Raw genomic sequence first — 13,926 nt, 5'->3', positions numbered from 1 at the left:
ATTTCCAGTTAAAAAAAGAAAAAGAAGAATTTTCGATATTTTTCTGCATGATAGTATACAAAATCATTCTGTATATATTAGGATTGGGCAGGATACTTTTTTGGCCGGATATCTGGACAACGTTCGATATCCGGTAAATTACCGAATAACCGGCCAGATAACCGGATATTCGGCATTAAAAATCAGCCGGATATCCGGCCCAACCCTAATATATATATCCTCTTATCTCTAATTATCTTAGGCTACGCTTTTCTATATCATTAAGAGTTGCAAAATCAACTGTTTCCACAGAATTATACGGGAAAAAAAGAATAGTTTATTTCTTTATGAAAAAAAATAATTAATGTTTCTAAAATAGCTTTTTCTTGTTTTCTAATAAGCTTATGGCCATTATAGAAAAAAAGCCCCCAAAGAAAAATCGTGGAAAATTGTCTGCAATTCTATTCTATAAAGTATGACAGATAACCGGTTCTAATAGACCGGATAGTTCTTGGTTGCGAAGCCATACTTGGAAAACTATTCCTATTTTCTAGAAAAAAAGAGTTTAATGAGTATTGAATGAGATTACACTTATACAAGATAACATCAATCTCATGGGAGGAATAGTTCATCGGAAAAAAAATTGCGCGAAACCTTTAATACCTTTAATTTATTCTATTTTACAGATCAATAGCAAATCTTCTACAAAACTTGGGCTTGACTAACTGTTAACTATTAGTAGCTAGCTTAATGACAAAGTTTAACTTGATTAAATTTGCAACTAAGATTAATGTTATTGAACTTTTACCAAATGTAATTTTTGTAGTAATAAAATATATAGGTATGTAATATTATTTATATGTAACCTTCTTCTTGGTGTGCATACATATCTGCATATCATTACATCCACTTGTGAATAGCAATTAAAAATTATTGAAGTTTTATAGATGAGAGACAGGGAAGCAAGTAACTATCAAAAAGCATTTATAATAGCATTAGAATATCATATAAATTGTCGAAAATCAATCCTTTAAAGAAAGTCATACTTATAGTCTAAATATGTTATACTATGTTTTAGGCAATACTTAGGCTTAATATGTATTTATTCAATGTTTAAAAAAACGTATAGGCTAGCCAGTTTAGACAAGGTAGAAAATGACAATAATGCTGTTAATAAAATATAGGTTTTTGTTATCAAATAATGTGGTAACTTTTTGCGGAATGGAACGCACACCTAAATTGATATTTATATGTAAGTTAGTTGCATGTTAAATCATAATTAACATTTTATAAGCAAAATCCCTTCAAACTCCACAAATAACACCATCCCACATTCTTTCAATAGCAAATAGAGTAAAAAATGGTTGTGGCGATTCTCTTTAGGTTATGTTAGTTTAGGTAAGGTTGAGGGGGAAAGGCGGGGAGCGATTAAGGACCATTAACATTATTTTTGACATTTTGCAGCTTTGCTGTATTTATTTTTATCAGCGTATTAAATTCAGGTTTCTGGTAATAGTTAGTGATAATAGATTTAGGGCAAATTAAAGCTCTTATATTATTGATCCAATTCATATCAATTTATATATTTAGCCATCCGTTAAAAAATAAAAATTATTTTTCTTTGTAAACATTTTAATCAAAATTAGGTTGAAAAATGTGATTACTGAAAATATGTATTTTTTTCACTTTTCTCACCATGTAAAAAGGGACAAGGAAGGGTGCGTTTATTGCTCAAATATTAAAGAAATAAAAATCCTGACCTTATACTAAGAATTAATGTTATTTTTATAAGCGAAGCTTTTCTATAGAAAAAGTCGATCCACGCGTTCTTGGCGGTTAGCTCTTTTCGCTAATTTAGACTTTGATTTGTCCTATTGATTTCAAACTTTGCATGATGATTCCTAGAACAGTTAGGTACGATTGAGAAAGAGTAGCAGCTCTATAGTCGGTGCCAGAAAGTCCATACCTCCATTACAAACTGCATTTTTTCTTACTTTTGACAACAAACTTTTTATCAAAGTGGAATTGTAATGTCACCTCTGGGGAGGAAAGTTACGCCTATACTTTGTGTTAACTGTTTTTAATTGAAGTTAGAGTTTAAATACCTAATATTAGTAAGACAACCTTTTAAAAGTTGTATAATACTTGAAAATCTAAGAAATATAAAACACAAAATGCATGTAAAAAATATCCACTCGCAGACAGAATTTTAATTTCCTTTTGAACATTGTTATGAAAAATCTCTCATTCCCTACAGGATGTGTGTGTGTGTGTGTAGGGTGGTAAGACTTCAATTCTGCATAAAAAAAAAACAATTTATAGAGAAGCAAAGCTGTTCTATAATTGAACGTGTATGTAACTATCTGTCCGTCCGACATGCAAAAAATGCTAATTAGTCTCTAAAAAAAGAAAAGGACAAAGAAATGTTTTAGCCAAATTTGCCCAAAAAAATTTAAGTAAATATTAGATTTGTGTTCTACACATTCTAGATTTTGGCGCATTTGAACTTTATTTGTTTTGTTTTTTACCTTTTAATATTTGCTTTTTTGTTTGAAAGTAAAGATTATGAATTATTTTACGGACAGGATAATAATGGACGGAAAAAGAATAAAATAAAAAAAAGGTAAAAGGATTTTAGAAAGAGTAAAAGTTAATAACTTTTACTGAATTGTTATTATTTCTTCATAAAAAAATATTTATAAATTGTAAAAATACCTTGCTTTACAAATCCTAAAAAATTTATTGATTTAATTAGAGTTGGTTAATTAAAATTTTCCTTTTAAAAGAGAATTAGGATAAAAATAAAGAAGTGTGTTTAAAAAAATTAAACCAGGTCAACTGAATAATTAATTTAAATTTCAAAAAAGAATAATTCGATGGAGAATTTTTTTATCTAAAAGCAAATTATTAGTTTTTCTCCACATTTTTTTTTGTACTGTTTTTAATTTAACATAAAACATTTTAGATGTGATTACGTTGATTAGTTTGAAATAAATACGTTGTTAGGTTTTGTAATTTGATTATACTATGTCAGTTATGACCACTTTTGCGTGCCTCACATGTCGACTATTACTACTAGCAATGTACGTGAATACAATACTTGTAGAATCCAGACAAATACCAAATTCAAATGGTGTAGACACTTTTTTCTGCCAGGCAAATTGTTTTCTGTACTTTTGTAATTGGACAGAGTTACATAAGACACATGCCCCCTTTATTCTTTTACTTAAAAGTCAATGCCATGATACAACTTAATTTGAACAAAAAATCATCACAAATCATACATCCTTTAGATATTATGTTGAGGCAAGGAAAATCCGGTAAAAGAGACAGAAAAATATTTTCCATTCTGTAAAATTAAATAACTTAAAATTAAATTAAGTTGAGTCCTAGCTCTTAGATGTCTTGGTGTTTAATCATTTCCGTAAAATTTGTAGCCGGGCTACTAAATAATTTAATTTATTTGTACACTTATCATTTTTTACTCAATAAGGCCAGTTGAGGCCTCTCAGAATAACTATGATAGATTTCCAACATTATTAGATAGGTTTTTCCTTTACAGGAAATCATAATAAGAAACTTACTCTGTCAATCCTTATGCCTGTATGTTCGTCATTGTCTATTTATTAAAGAATTGCGGTTGCGCCTCTAGGGGCACTGTAGAGAGTGCTGGGGGAGGGAAATTTTCATACATTTTATTGGGGCAATAGCATACTCTAAGCTGTTACACCTTAAAACCCCTCATAATTTTTGTAAAGCCTGATAGCAAAAAAAATAGAGGAATGCTTAATTCTCACCGCCATTGTCATATCACTACTTGGATGTTCACAACTTTAATTATTAAAGTATAGAACTAGAAATTTAGAAACTCTATAATTTTATCTTATTAATTTTAAGCTCAACATTCTTTAAGAATAAAAAGTACAAACAAAAAGTACAACAGGATGGACAAATATTTTGGTAAAGATTCATAGGAAAATATGAAAGTATCCCATATTAAAGCTAAAGATTTAGATAACCACTAAATCCGATTCAGTTCTCCATTTTAGGGAAGCTTCACATCAGTTTCGGGATGGTTTAATATATTTTGATTTTATTCATAGATATGTGGATGGTTTTAAGCTGTTTTTCTGCCCTTCCTTGTCCCTTACGTATATAGAGCTTTCTTGATGATAGTGGCGCAGCTATTAGTATGTTTAAAAGATCTATGAAAATTCTTTGAACCATAAATACACCCAGAATTATCTTTAAATTGTAAAACAGTTGAAGAAAAAGAAAGTCTCGCCAAAAATCAGCATGTTACGTCATAAAAATGAGGGATTATCCATCTCTTTTAAGGGTTTTTCTTGTCTACTCCTAATCTCCTAATCCCTCATTTTTATGACGTCAGAATTCTTTTTGAGGGACTTTGTTCGTCTTCAAACAGTTGGTCCAGCCGTTTTAAAGATCATGCTATACACATAGAGCTACCGTTTTTCCTACTTTATCATCTAACAAAGTATCTAGAAGATCTGTTACGTTTAGATTAAAAAGAATCTCATGACGTTATTGAGATATTATAATCTACAGAATTGCAAGTATTAACACAGAGATAAACAATCTTATAATGTGAAGTAGTAAGATTTTTGTTTTTCTATTATGATCTCTCACTTCACTGCTTATTTAAGGCATACGATGGTTAAGGCTATTTTTTTGTCTGCAGGGATCTAAAGGGATAAGACAATGACAAATTAATGTACAATCCCAATGACGATACACAAAATTACCCCTTATATAGATTAAAATTAGTTGTTTAAACGTTTAAACATTCATTTAAGTCCCCAAAGTTATAAAGCAAACGAATAAGAAAACGTAATTATAAAACTTTGGGGACTAGTGTAATAAACAGCACATTGTCCCCTCTATCTCTCTGGTTTGTCAATCCCCTTCATTCATCATCTTAACAATGTATAAAATTTAATAAAAGTTTTTTCTGGTTTTTCTATTATAATTCCCTTTCTTAGAGAATGCTTAAATGAATACATTTGGTGAACTTACTCTTAATAACAACGTCATAGAGTTATTTTTGTAAAACTTATTATTTCTAATACAAACTTTTCCAAAATTTGTGTTATAGAATTAACATATTTTTTTCTTATGTCCTTGCGGGGATCTCTAAACAAGCAATTAAATCTTTAAACCAAACTAAACCTAAACAAGTATAAAAAATTGATCTAATATTTCAAAGGAAATGTTTCTTCAAACCAGTGTTGCGGAGCCGGAGCCGGGAGCCGTTGAGCCGCCATAATTTGCTGGAGCCGGAGCTGGAGCCGAAATTTTTATTTAAAAAAAGAGATTTTTTTTATAAATTATAATTTGGAAACTCTGTTTTGTCATGTGCAAATGCCCCTTTTAAGTTTTCCAAGTCCATTTTCATCAAAAATTAAACTTTTAAAACCTTCAAAAATCAAAATTTTTCTTGATTTCAGGTCGGAACCGGAGCCGCACCAAAATCAAACGGCTCCGCAACGCTGCTTCAAACGATAGTTAGGCATACCCCCGCCTCCCCCCCCCCCCTCCTTAATATGGAAATTATCCATTTTTTACTGTTAGGTTAGGTTAAAGAAAACCAATTGGTTAGTCCCTCATATTGATAAATATCGCTCAGTGTAAATACAATTTAAATTAAAAAACCTAACCTATTTAGATAAATCATTAGGGTTACTAAAATTCTAAATATTTTTAAAAATAAATATGTTACTTAAATATTGCCGTTTCTAACATTCTAATGATAATATTTACCCTTAAAAAATGAAGGAAAAATCCATAAAATTAAAAGAAACTTTTTTTCCACAAACCCAAATTCTAATATGGATTTAAAACTTCATTGGAATTTAAAACTTTACAGAGAATTTGATAAAAACTTTTATTAACAGACAAAATGATGAAATTGAAATGAATTAGAAACAAATTTATTTGCTATGTTAATGAATTATTTAAAGCAAATCTCTTTAAAAATAATTTTATACAATCCTTACAACCATTTGAATCTTTTTTGGCTGTTATTATGTAAACATAAGACTGTAGTTCCAATCAAGAAGGAGGGGACATTGGGTTGTTTATTAAACTAGTACCCAAAGTCGTATAATAACATTTTCTTATTAGTTGGCTTGAGAACTTTGGGGACTTTTATTTTTTAGTTGGTTCATAGAGTTGAGTGTCTAAACTTTTTAACCACGAATTCTTATTTATAGAATGGGTAATTTTGTGTATCATCATTGGGGATGAACATCAATCAATCAGCCATCGTCTTATCCCTTTATATCCCTGAGTTTAAATTCTAGAGGCCTTAAATTTAGGTCGGTTAGGCAACACATCAAACTAGCATTAAACCTCAAACTTATATCTAACAATAAAATAGCCTTCAACCATCCCAGGATCTATGCGAAGCTGCCTAAAATTAGAGAATTCGACCAGTTAGTGAAATTAGCAAATCTACTATATAAACTAAGAAACTTATAATGTTGTTTATACAAGCATAGCAAGGAAAATCAGCCGAAACCGATTAATATCCGCTGGATTAAAACCGGTTCTAAGCCACACTAAAAAAAATGTATCGTATCATATTGTATCCAGCTTTCTACAAATATAAAAATGTACAATCATGATAATAAAACCAGTTTTGTTTAAACCTGTTCCTTCGGTATTTCTGGTCTAACAAAACTGATTTTTATCTTATAATTTTAAATTTTTATATCCACAGAAAGCTGTTTTTAATACGATGCGATAAATTACTATTATAATATGTCACCACTGACAAATTTTACAATGCCATATAGTCGACAATTACTAATAAAAGTGCATGTCAATGTAGTACTTCCTGGTATTCCTAATGTTTTTAGAAATAGGTTAATTATATTATGTTATTTAGCTAACTAATGCAAATTAATTAACCTAGCGTATTCTTATTAGTAGCGCAACTACTCTATACCTAACTTATTATAGGGACACTTTGGGTTGGTATCTTGAAAATTATTGAAGTCATTAAAGCTATTCCTATAGTAAAGTTTCCTATTTGCCTAATAAGATCCCGGAAACAAAATATAAAGGAAATAGAAAGGAGAATAAATATCCCAAAACTAGACAATAAACTATTTATTAAGAAGAATGACCCGATATAGTTTTAGTAGTTATTACCAACTAATCAATGAACATAACATAATCCTTTTTTTAAAATTTACAGAGAGACGGACATGCCTTTGTTATAGAGTATCTGCACTACAACTAAGTTTATGCTGTTAGCAGGACAAATAAAAAATCGTGAGATTTAATACTAATCTAAAATCAATATAGAAGTTTATCTCAAAAATACATCAAAGTATCCATTAAATCCATCAAATTACAAATCCATAAACAGTATATGCAAAATAATAGTTGCTTTTAAATTACGAAAAAAGTTGAAAAATAGTTATTTATCGCATCGTATTATAGACATCTTTCTGTGTATGGTAAAATAAAAAAATATGATTACTCCTAAAACAAGATGTTAGAAATAAATGCATTGCCTTTTTTCATTCACATCTACCTAGTGAATCATTGTGTACGGCACTGCTTATTAATAATAGTTAAGGAGGTAAAAGGATAAGACGCAGACCAAAATTGAATTTCATCCCCAATCATGATACACAAAATTACCCCTTCTGTAGATTAAAATTAGTAGTTGGAATTTGGACACTCATAAAATAAATAAAGTACTCAAAGTTGTAAAGTCAACTAATAAAAATGCTATTAGAAAACTTTGGGGACTAGTGTAATAAACAATCCCATGTCTCATCCCTCCCTATTAATGAGTAGCTATTATCTGTAAAAATTAGAACGTATATAGTTGCTGCGCAAGTAGAAATGTGTCAATTCCTCATCTCTACATCAGCATATATTAATATTAGGGATAAAATAATCTTCGCTAATCTAAGATACAATTTTTAGTAGCGCAGCAACTATTTAACAAGGTATGTCACCTAACATTAGTTAAGAATACAAATAGTCTTTTTATGAAGTACATAGCCTAGACATTATTTTATCTACGCAGTTTTTAATCAGTCCTACTCTTGAGTTCCAAGATAATCCTTAATAAAAACACAGAGATTAGCGGTTTCGCCCACAGCATTATGGCAAGATAATAAGATAATAGCCTAAAACCACCCTTTGAGACTACTCTAAAAACATAACTTGATAAGTTCATTTCAAAGATCTTTTGCACCTAAAAACCTTACTTCTTTAATCTTTATATATATAATACTAGCGGCTGCGCCCCTAGCATTTAGAAGCTGTAAATTTGAAGAGATATGGAACGGCAGAAAAATAGCTTAAAACCATACAAAGACTTAGTTTTAAAAATAAAAAATAGCCTAAAACCATCTCAGGGCCCATATGAAACTTCCCTCAAAAGGAGAACCATATCGGTTCAGTGGTTAGCGAGATCCTTCGCTACAGACAAAAAAAGCTTAGTACTTTATATAATAGGATTAGTGGCTGATCTCCTAGCATCTAGGAGCAATGTATTAGAAGGAGTAGGGAAAGTAGAATAAAATCCTAAAACCCCCCCAGGGACTTATAAGAAGCTTGCATGAAATGAAGAAATAAATCTGTTCAGTAGTTATCAAAATCTTAAGCTAAAGATAAAAAAAAAACCTTACTACTTTATATAATAGGATACATTTTCTTGTTTTGGAAACAATTGTCTTTTGAAATAAAAAGACTTTTAGAATTTTAAGTTTAACAAAGAAATTAGTAAATGCTTCGACATGAATAGAAGTACTAGAATTGATACGATTAATCTAATTTCAATACAGAAAAGAAAAAAAGGAAATTCGTTTTCAAGTTTTATTTTCATATTCTCTATTTTTGTTATTTTATCATCTAAATTCATTGTTTTATGAATATATTTGAAAGAAATATGTGTTTGAAAGAAAATGTTTTTAAGAGACAAGGATGATAACATCCATAAGTTAAATATTTTATTGAAATATTAATACAGAACGGATGGTCTTTAAACTGGAGAATATACTCGAGAAATTGCAGATGCTTTTCTGACAGGGGAATCGTCTCAATAAATAATAGAAGACTATCTCATAAAGCAGCTAAGTGAAAACAAATAAAATGGCTAATTGGTCGCAGAATAGACCACAAAAATCAGAACATCTATCTTTAATAGCAGTAGAAAGAATTCAGTATTTTAAAATATTGAACTTCGATTATTTCTTTTCTGTATACCCTATAGTCTTAAAACTATATCAAAACTCATTCATATTTTCTAAAGTTTTCTTTTGGTTCTAGATTTCAACTTTCACCATTGCAAAGAATATATTCTTAGTAAAATAAATTTGATTCAAATAAAGTTTACAATTGTATATGTATAAAATCTTAGGGATCTAAAGGGATAAGACAATGGCCGATAAACTAATGTTTATCCCCAATGATGATACACATAATCATTCATTCTGTAGATTACACTTAGTGGTTGAAATGTTTGTACACTCAACTTGATAAACCAACCAATTAAAAAACAATAATAGTCCCCAGAGTTGTTGAGCCAACAAATAAGAAAATTTTATTATAAGACTTTCGGGACTAGTTTCATAGACAGCCCATTGTCCCCTTCCTCCCAGTTTGAATCTACCAAAATTAATACAGATGCTTCAAATTAACTATTATGCTGTTATTAGATCGACATAATATCAAAGACATAGTGTCACTGTCATAGAATTAGAATTAGAATAGTGGTACATAATTAATCGATCTAACACCCCAATTAATTGACGAATTTTAATTAAACTTGGCGATTAGATGAAAAATGCGAACGTATTTAATCCCTGAAAATTTCAGGCGTCTATCTTGAAAACGAGCCGAAAAAATCACGTTTCTCCCAAAAAGTTTCAGACGGACATTTCAAATTATGGAATAGGTTTGCTACTGATTAGGTACTATTTAAGGTAATATGTTCGCTTGTACCATTGTTTCAATAGTTTGCAAGTATGTGAAGGAAAATGAAAGTGTTTTTAAAAAGTTACTTAATAATAACAGGATTTACACAAAAGTTGGTTGAAGTATGGGAAAATATCTATCTATATATATGAAAGTACATCTGTCTATCTATCTACATATATCAAAGTACAGATGTTTATCTATCTATCTTATGTATCTATCTATCTATAAATCTATCTATCCATTTGGCAATCTATCTGAATATCTATTTTTTCTATCTATCTAATTATATATCTATATATCTATCCATCTATCCATCTATCTATCTACCTATCTATCTATATATATATATATCTGGCTACCTTGATATTTGGATCCGAAGTGCCACCAATGTCAAGGGCAGGTAGCTCACAACACTGGATCTATCTATCTATTTGGCTACCTTGATATATGGATCAGAAGTGCCACCAATGTCAAGGGCAGGTAGCTCAGAACACTGAATCTATCCATCTATCTATCTGCCTACCTTGATATATGGATCCGAAGTGCCACCAATGTCTAGGGCAGGTAGCTCACAACACTGGATCTATCCATCTATCTATCTGCCTACCTTGATATATGGATCAGAAGTGCCACCAATGTCAAGGGCAGGTAGCTCACAACACTGGATCTATCTATCTATCTGCCTACCTTGATATATGGATCCGAAGTGCCACCAATGTCAAGGGCAGGTAGCTCACAACACTGGATCATTGTGACATTCAGCGACTGAGAGTTGAAATCATAGTCCAGCTGAAACAGAAAGAAAAATTGTTAGTGTTTGATTTTAGTCAAGATAAAGATCAATAGTTACTACCCCCTCCCCCCCTTTTTCGTATGCTAGAAAATTATTTTCTGCTACTTGGCTGTGTTAGTATTCCCGACACTATTGGTTGATCTTCAAAGACCCAATTAAAAGTCGGCACAAGGTCCTTGGGATGGAACATACAGTTATCTAACCCCTTATCTAGTGTTTTACACTTATAGTCAAAACCCAGTCTATAATTAGAGAATGGCTGTATGTCCCATGGAAAAGGAAATGTGATTCTAAAAAAACAATTCTAAAGGAAAATTTCCCCAAACCCCCCTTCCCCTTTTCCTCCCCTTCTTACACACTCCTCTTCAATTACATAAAAAAATATACTTCCACCTTACTTTAAAAGGTTTCGTGATTTTTTGTATAATTGATTGTAAAAATAGCTACCCCTGAGTATGTCCATATGTATTGTTGTTGAATAAATAAACAAAGATTATCCCAACGCAGTGTCTCTCTCTTGATTTTTTTTTTTAAGTTTCATAGTTTTATATTCGCAGTATAGTTTTCATTTAACTTTGCAAGACAAGATTTTCATGATGCCGATTGAAATCTATAAATATATATTTATCGTATCGTAATATAGACAACTTTTCGCGAAAATTAAAATTTAAAAAAATACAACCAGTTTTGTTATTCCGAGGGACCGAAGGCCCGGGATTTCTATTAGAATATTCCTGGAAACTTGTATGGCCGAAAACCGGTTCTAATTCAGCGAATAATAATCGGTATCTAAGACGTATTGTTTTTTTTTTCATCTTAATAACTGTTATATTTATTCTTTTTTTTATTTTCTTTGTTTGTTGACTACAAAACTGTTGTACAAATATAACGTTTTTAATAAAAAAAAAGTTCCTGAACATAAATTCCCCTGTGATAAGGTTTATTAGAATTGATGGTAATAGTTGTATATGTAATTTTATACTGTAATAACATATATTTCTTTATCTGAGACAAATTTTATAGTAATTTTTGGTTACGGATTTTCTATAACTTAAAAATAGCAATAGAGCTGTTCTGTCCTATCCTATAAATAGCATTAAACATACCAAGGAATAATACTCCTCTTCTTCCTTATCTTGGTACTTACAAAATTTTTATATACAAAACAACAACAAAATTAACTCTCGACCACTCTCCTTTAGGTATCCAGAAATTATATTTAAATGGAAAAGATAAAACTCTATGGGCTTTTTATCTTTAAAGGGTAGAGTTATCCTCCTCTATTACTAGTTCTAATTTCCCTGGACCTTTACGGACTTACAGACATCCTCTTACTTTAGTTTAAGTTGCACAATCGAACTTCCTGCTACTTTATTCGTGGATTATCAAGCTTTGTCCCTATTTGAAAGGGTGGCTATCTCATTTGACCAAAAAGAGATTATCCAACAAATTTATCTCTTTTATCTTTTCAGGTAAAGTAGAGATATTAAAATAGAGAAAAATATTTTTTGGCTATTTTTCCTATATATTCCATATCTCTCCCTCTCTCTCTCTCTCTCTCTCTCTCTCTCTCTCTCTCTCTCTCTCTCTCTCTCTCTCTCTCTCTCTCTCTCGCTCTCTCTCTCTCTTTCTTTCTCTCTTTCTCTCTCTCTCTCTCTTACCTTTGTCTTTTACTATTTTTATGTCCCTCTGTTTTTCCTTTTTCTCATTTTTTCTCTCTAAATATTTCTATTTATTTTTCTCTATACCTAAACATTTTTTTTCTTTTTTCTTCTCTCTCTCTCTCTCTCTCTCTCTCTCTCTCTCTCTCTTTCTCTCTTTATCTCTTTATCTCTTTCTCTCTTTCTCTCTCTTTTACTATTTTTTTTTCTTTTTATATCCCTCTTTTTTTTCCTTTTTTCTCATTTTTTAAAATTTTTTCTCTCTATATATTTTTATTTATTTTTCTCTATTTTCTTTTTTTTCTCTCCCTCTCTCTCTCTTTCTCTCTCTCTCTCTCTTGTAAAAAGGAGAAAGGGAGATAGCAATTGAGATAAATAGAACATTCAATTAAAGAATTAATAGATTTTTTTCTGAATAGTTTTGCAGCAAAGATTTTAAATATTTATAGCATATACGCCAGTTAGAATAATATAAGAAGGTTAGCTACTATGAGTAGGACTAATATACATCAGTAAAAAATATTGTCATTATAATGATAATATGTGTATGAGAAAAAACTAGAATATTTTTTTTTTACAAGAGATTTGTATTGCTGCGCTTTTTATGGACATTACCATCCTACTCTTGCAGGGATCTAAAGGGATAGGATAATGGCCGATTAATCGATGTACGTCCCTAATGATGATAGACAAAATTACTCCTTGTATAGATTACAATTAGGAATTAACACTTTTGGACACTCAACTTAATGAACCAACCAATCAAAATTCAATAAAAGTACCCAAATAAGAAAAAAAGAAAACGTTATTATAAAACTTTGGGGACTAGTAAAAAAACATCCCAATGTCCCCTCCCTCCCTGGATTCTTGTGTTGAAAATTTTATTGCAAATTAATCCCAAGAATGCACTCGAAGCAGATTTTTCTTTACACATTTTTTTCTTTTTTGTGATTGCTATTTTAAAGAAAATTATGAAAGCAATTAATCAGTTTTATTTGTAAAATTCATTTGAATAAAATAAAATATTTATGTTATAAACAAAAAAAAGGATGATAGCATCCATTAAAGCGAAGCTCACCTAATCAGATGGTCAGACAAACGAACATTAACACATATATAATTAGAATAACAACGTATTTAATATTCTACTTTATTTCGAAGTGGACATACTTACATTTAAAGACTTGATTATTCAGATGCTTATCTCTATAACATTGTAAATAATCGATATAGGAATCTATATTACTAAAGTTTACATTGAAAACAATCTGAAAAAATCATGTAATAAATGGACATACGGACTTGTTAGTAATATAGAGCTGGAGCGCTGTCTAAATTGTATTAAACTGCTACAGGAATCACCATTCTATGTTTTTAATTTCAGACATGATAACGTCTGTAACGATCTATATACGAACGTACTGAGACAATATGTATTATTAAATATTCGCTATTAACCCTTAACGGTCGGGGGGGGGGGGCGTTGAACGCCCCCCCATCCGGTTTTTTCTATCTAATTTTCTGTGT

At 30.5% G+C, this 13,926-nt stretch overlaps 1 protein-coding gene across 3 annotated transcripts in view; it reads right to left on the bottom strand.

Annotated features, from left to right (window-relative positions):
- Positions 1–13,926, bottom strand: part of LOC145323852 (synaptotagmin 1-like) — a 64,242-nt gene that overhangs the window by 22,702 nt on the left and 27,614 nt on the right. For all 3 annotated transcript variants that reach the window (XM_080166434.1, XM_080166436.1, XM_080166435.1), the window contains exon 6: positions 10,633–10,734. In XM_080166434.1, the coding sequence (XP_080022560.1) occupies positions 10,633–10,734 (102 nt within the window). The remainder of the gene's footprint in view (positions 1–10,632; positions 10,735–13,926) is intronic.

Source organism: Acartia tonsa, chromosome 7 (genome assembly GCF_053477335.1).
Source record: "Acartia tonsa isolate MP-2025a chromosome 7, ASM5347733v1, whole genome shotgun sequence".
Lineage (NCBI taxonomy): Eukaryota > Metazoa > Arthropoda > Copepoda > Calanoida > Acartiidae > Acartia > Acartia tonsa.
The sequence above is the reverse complement of the archived record's forward strand: the minus strand, read 5'-3'. Positions and strand labels throughout refer to the sequence as shown.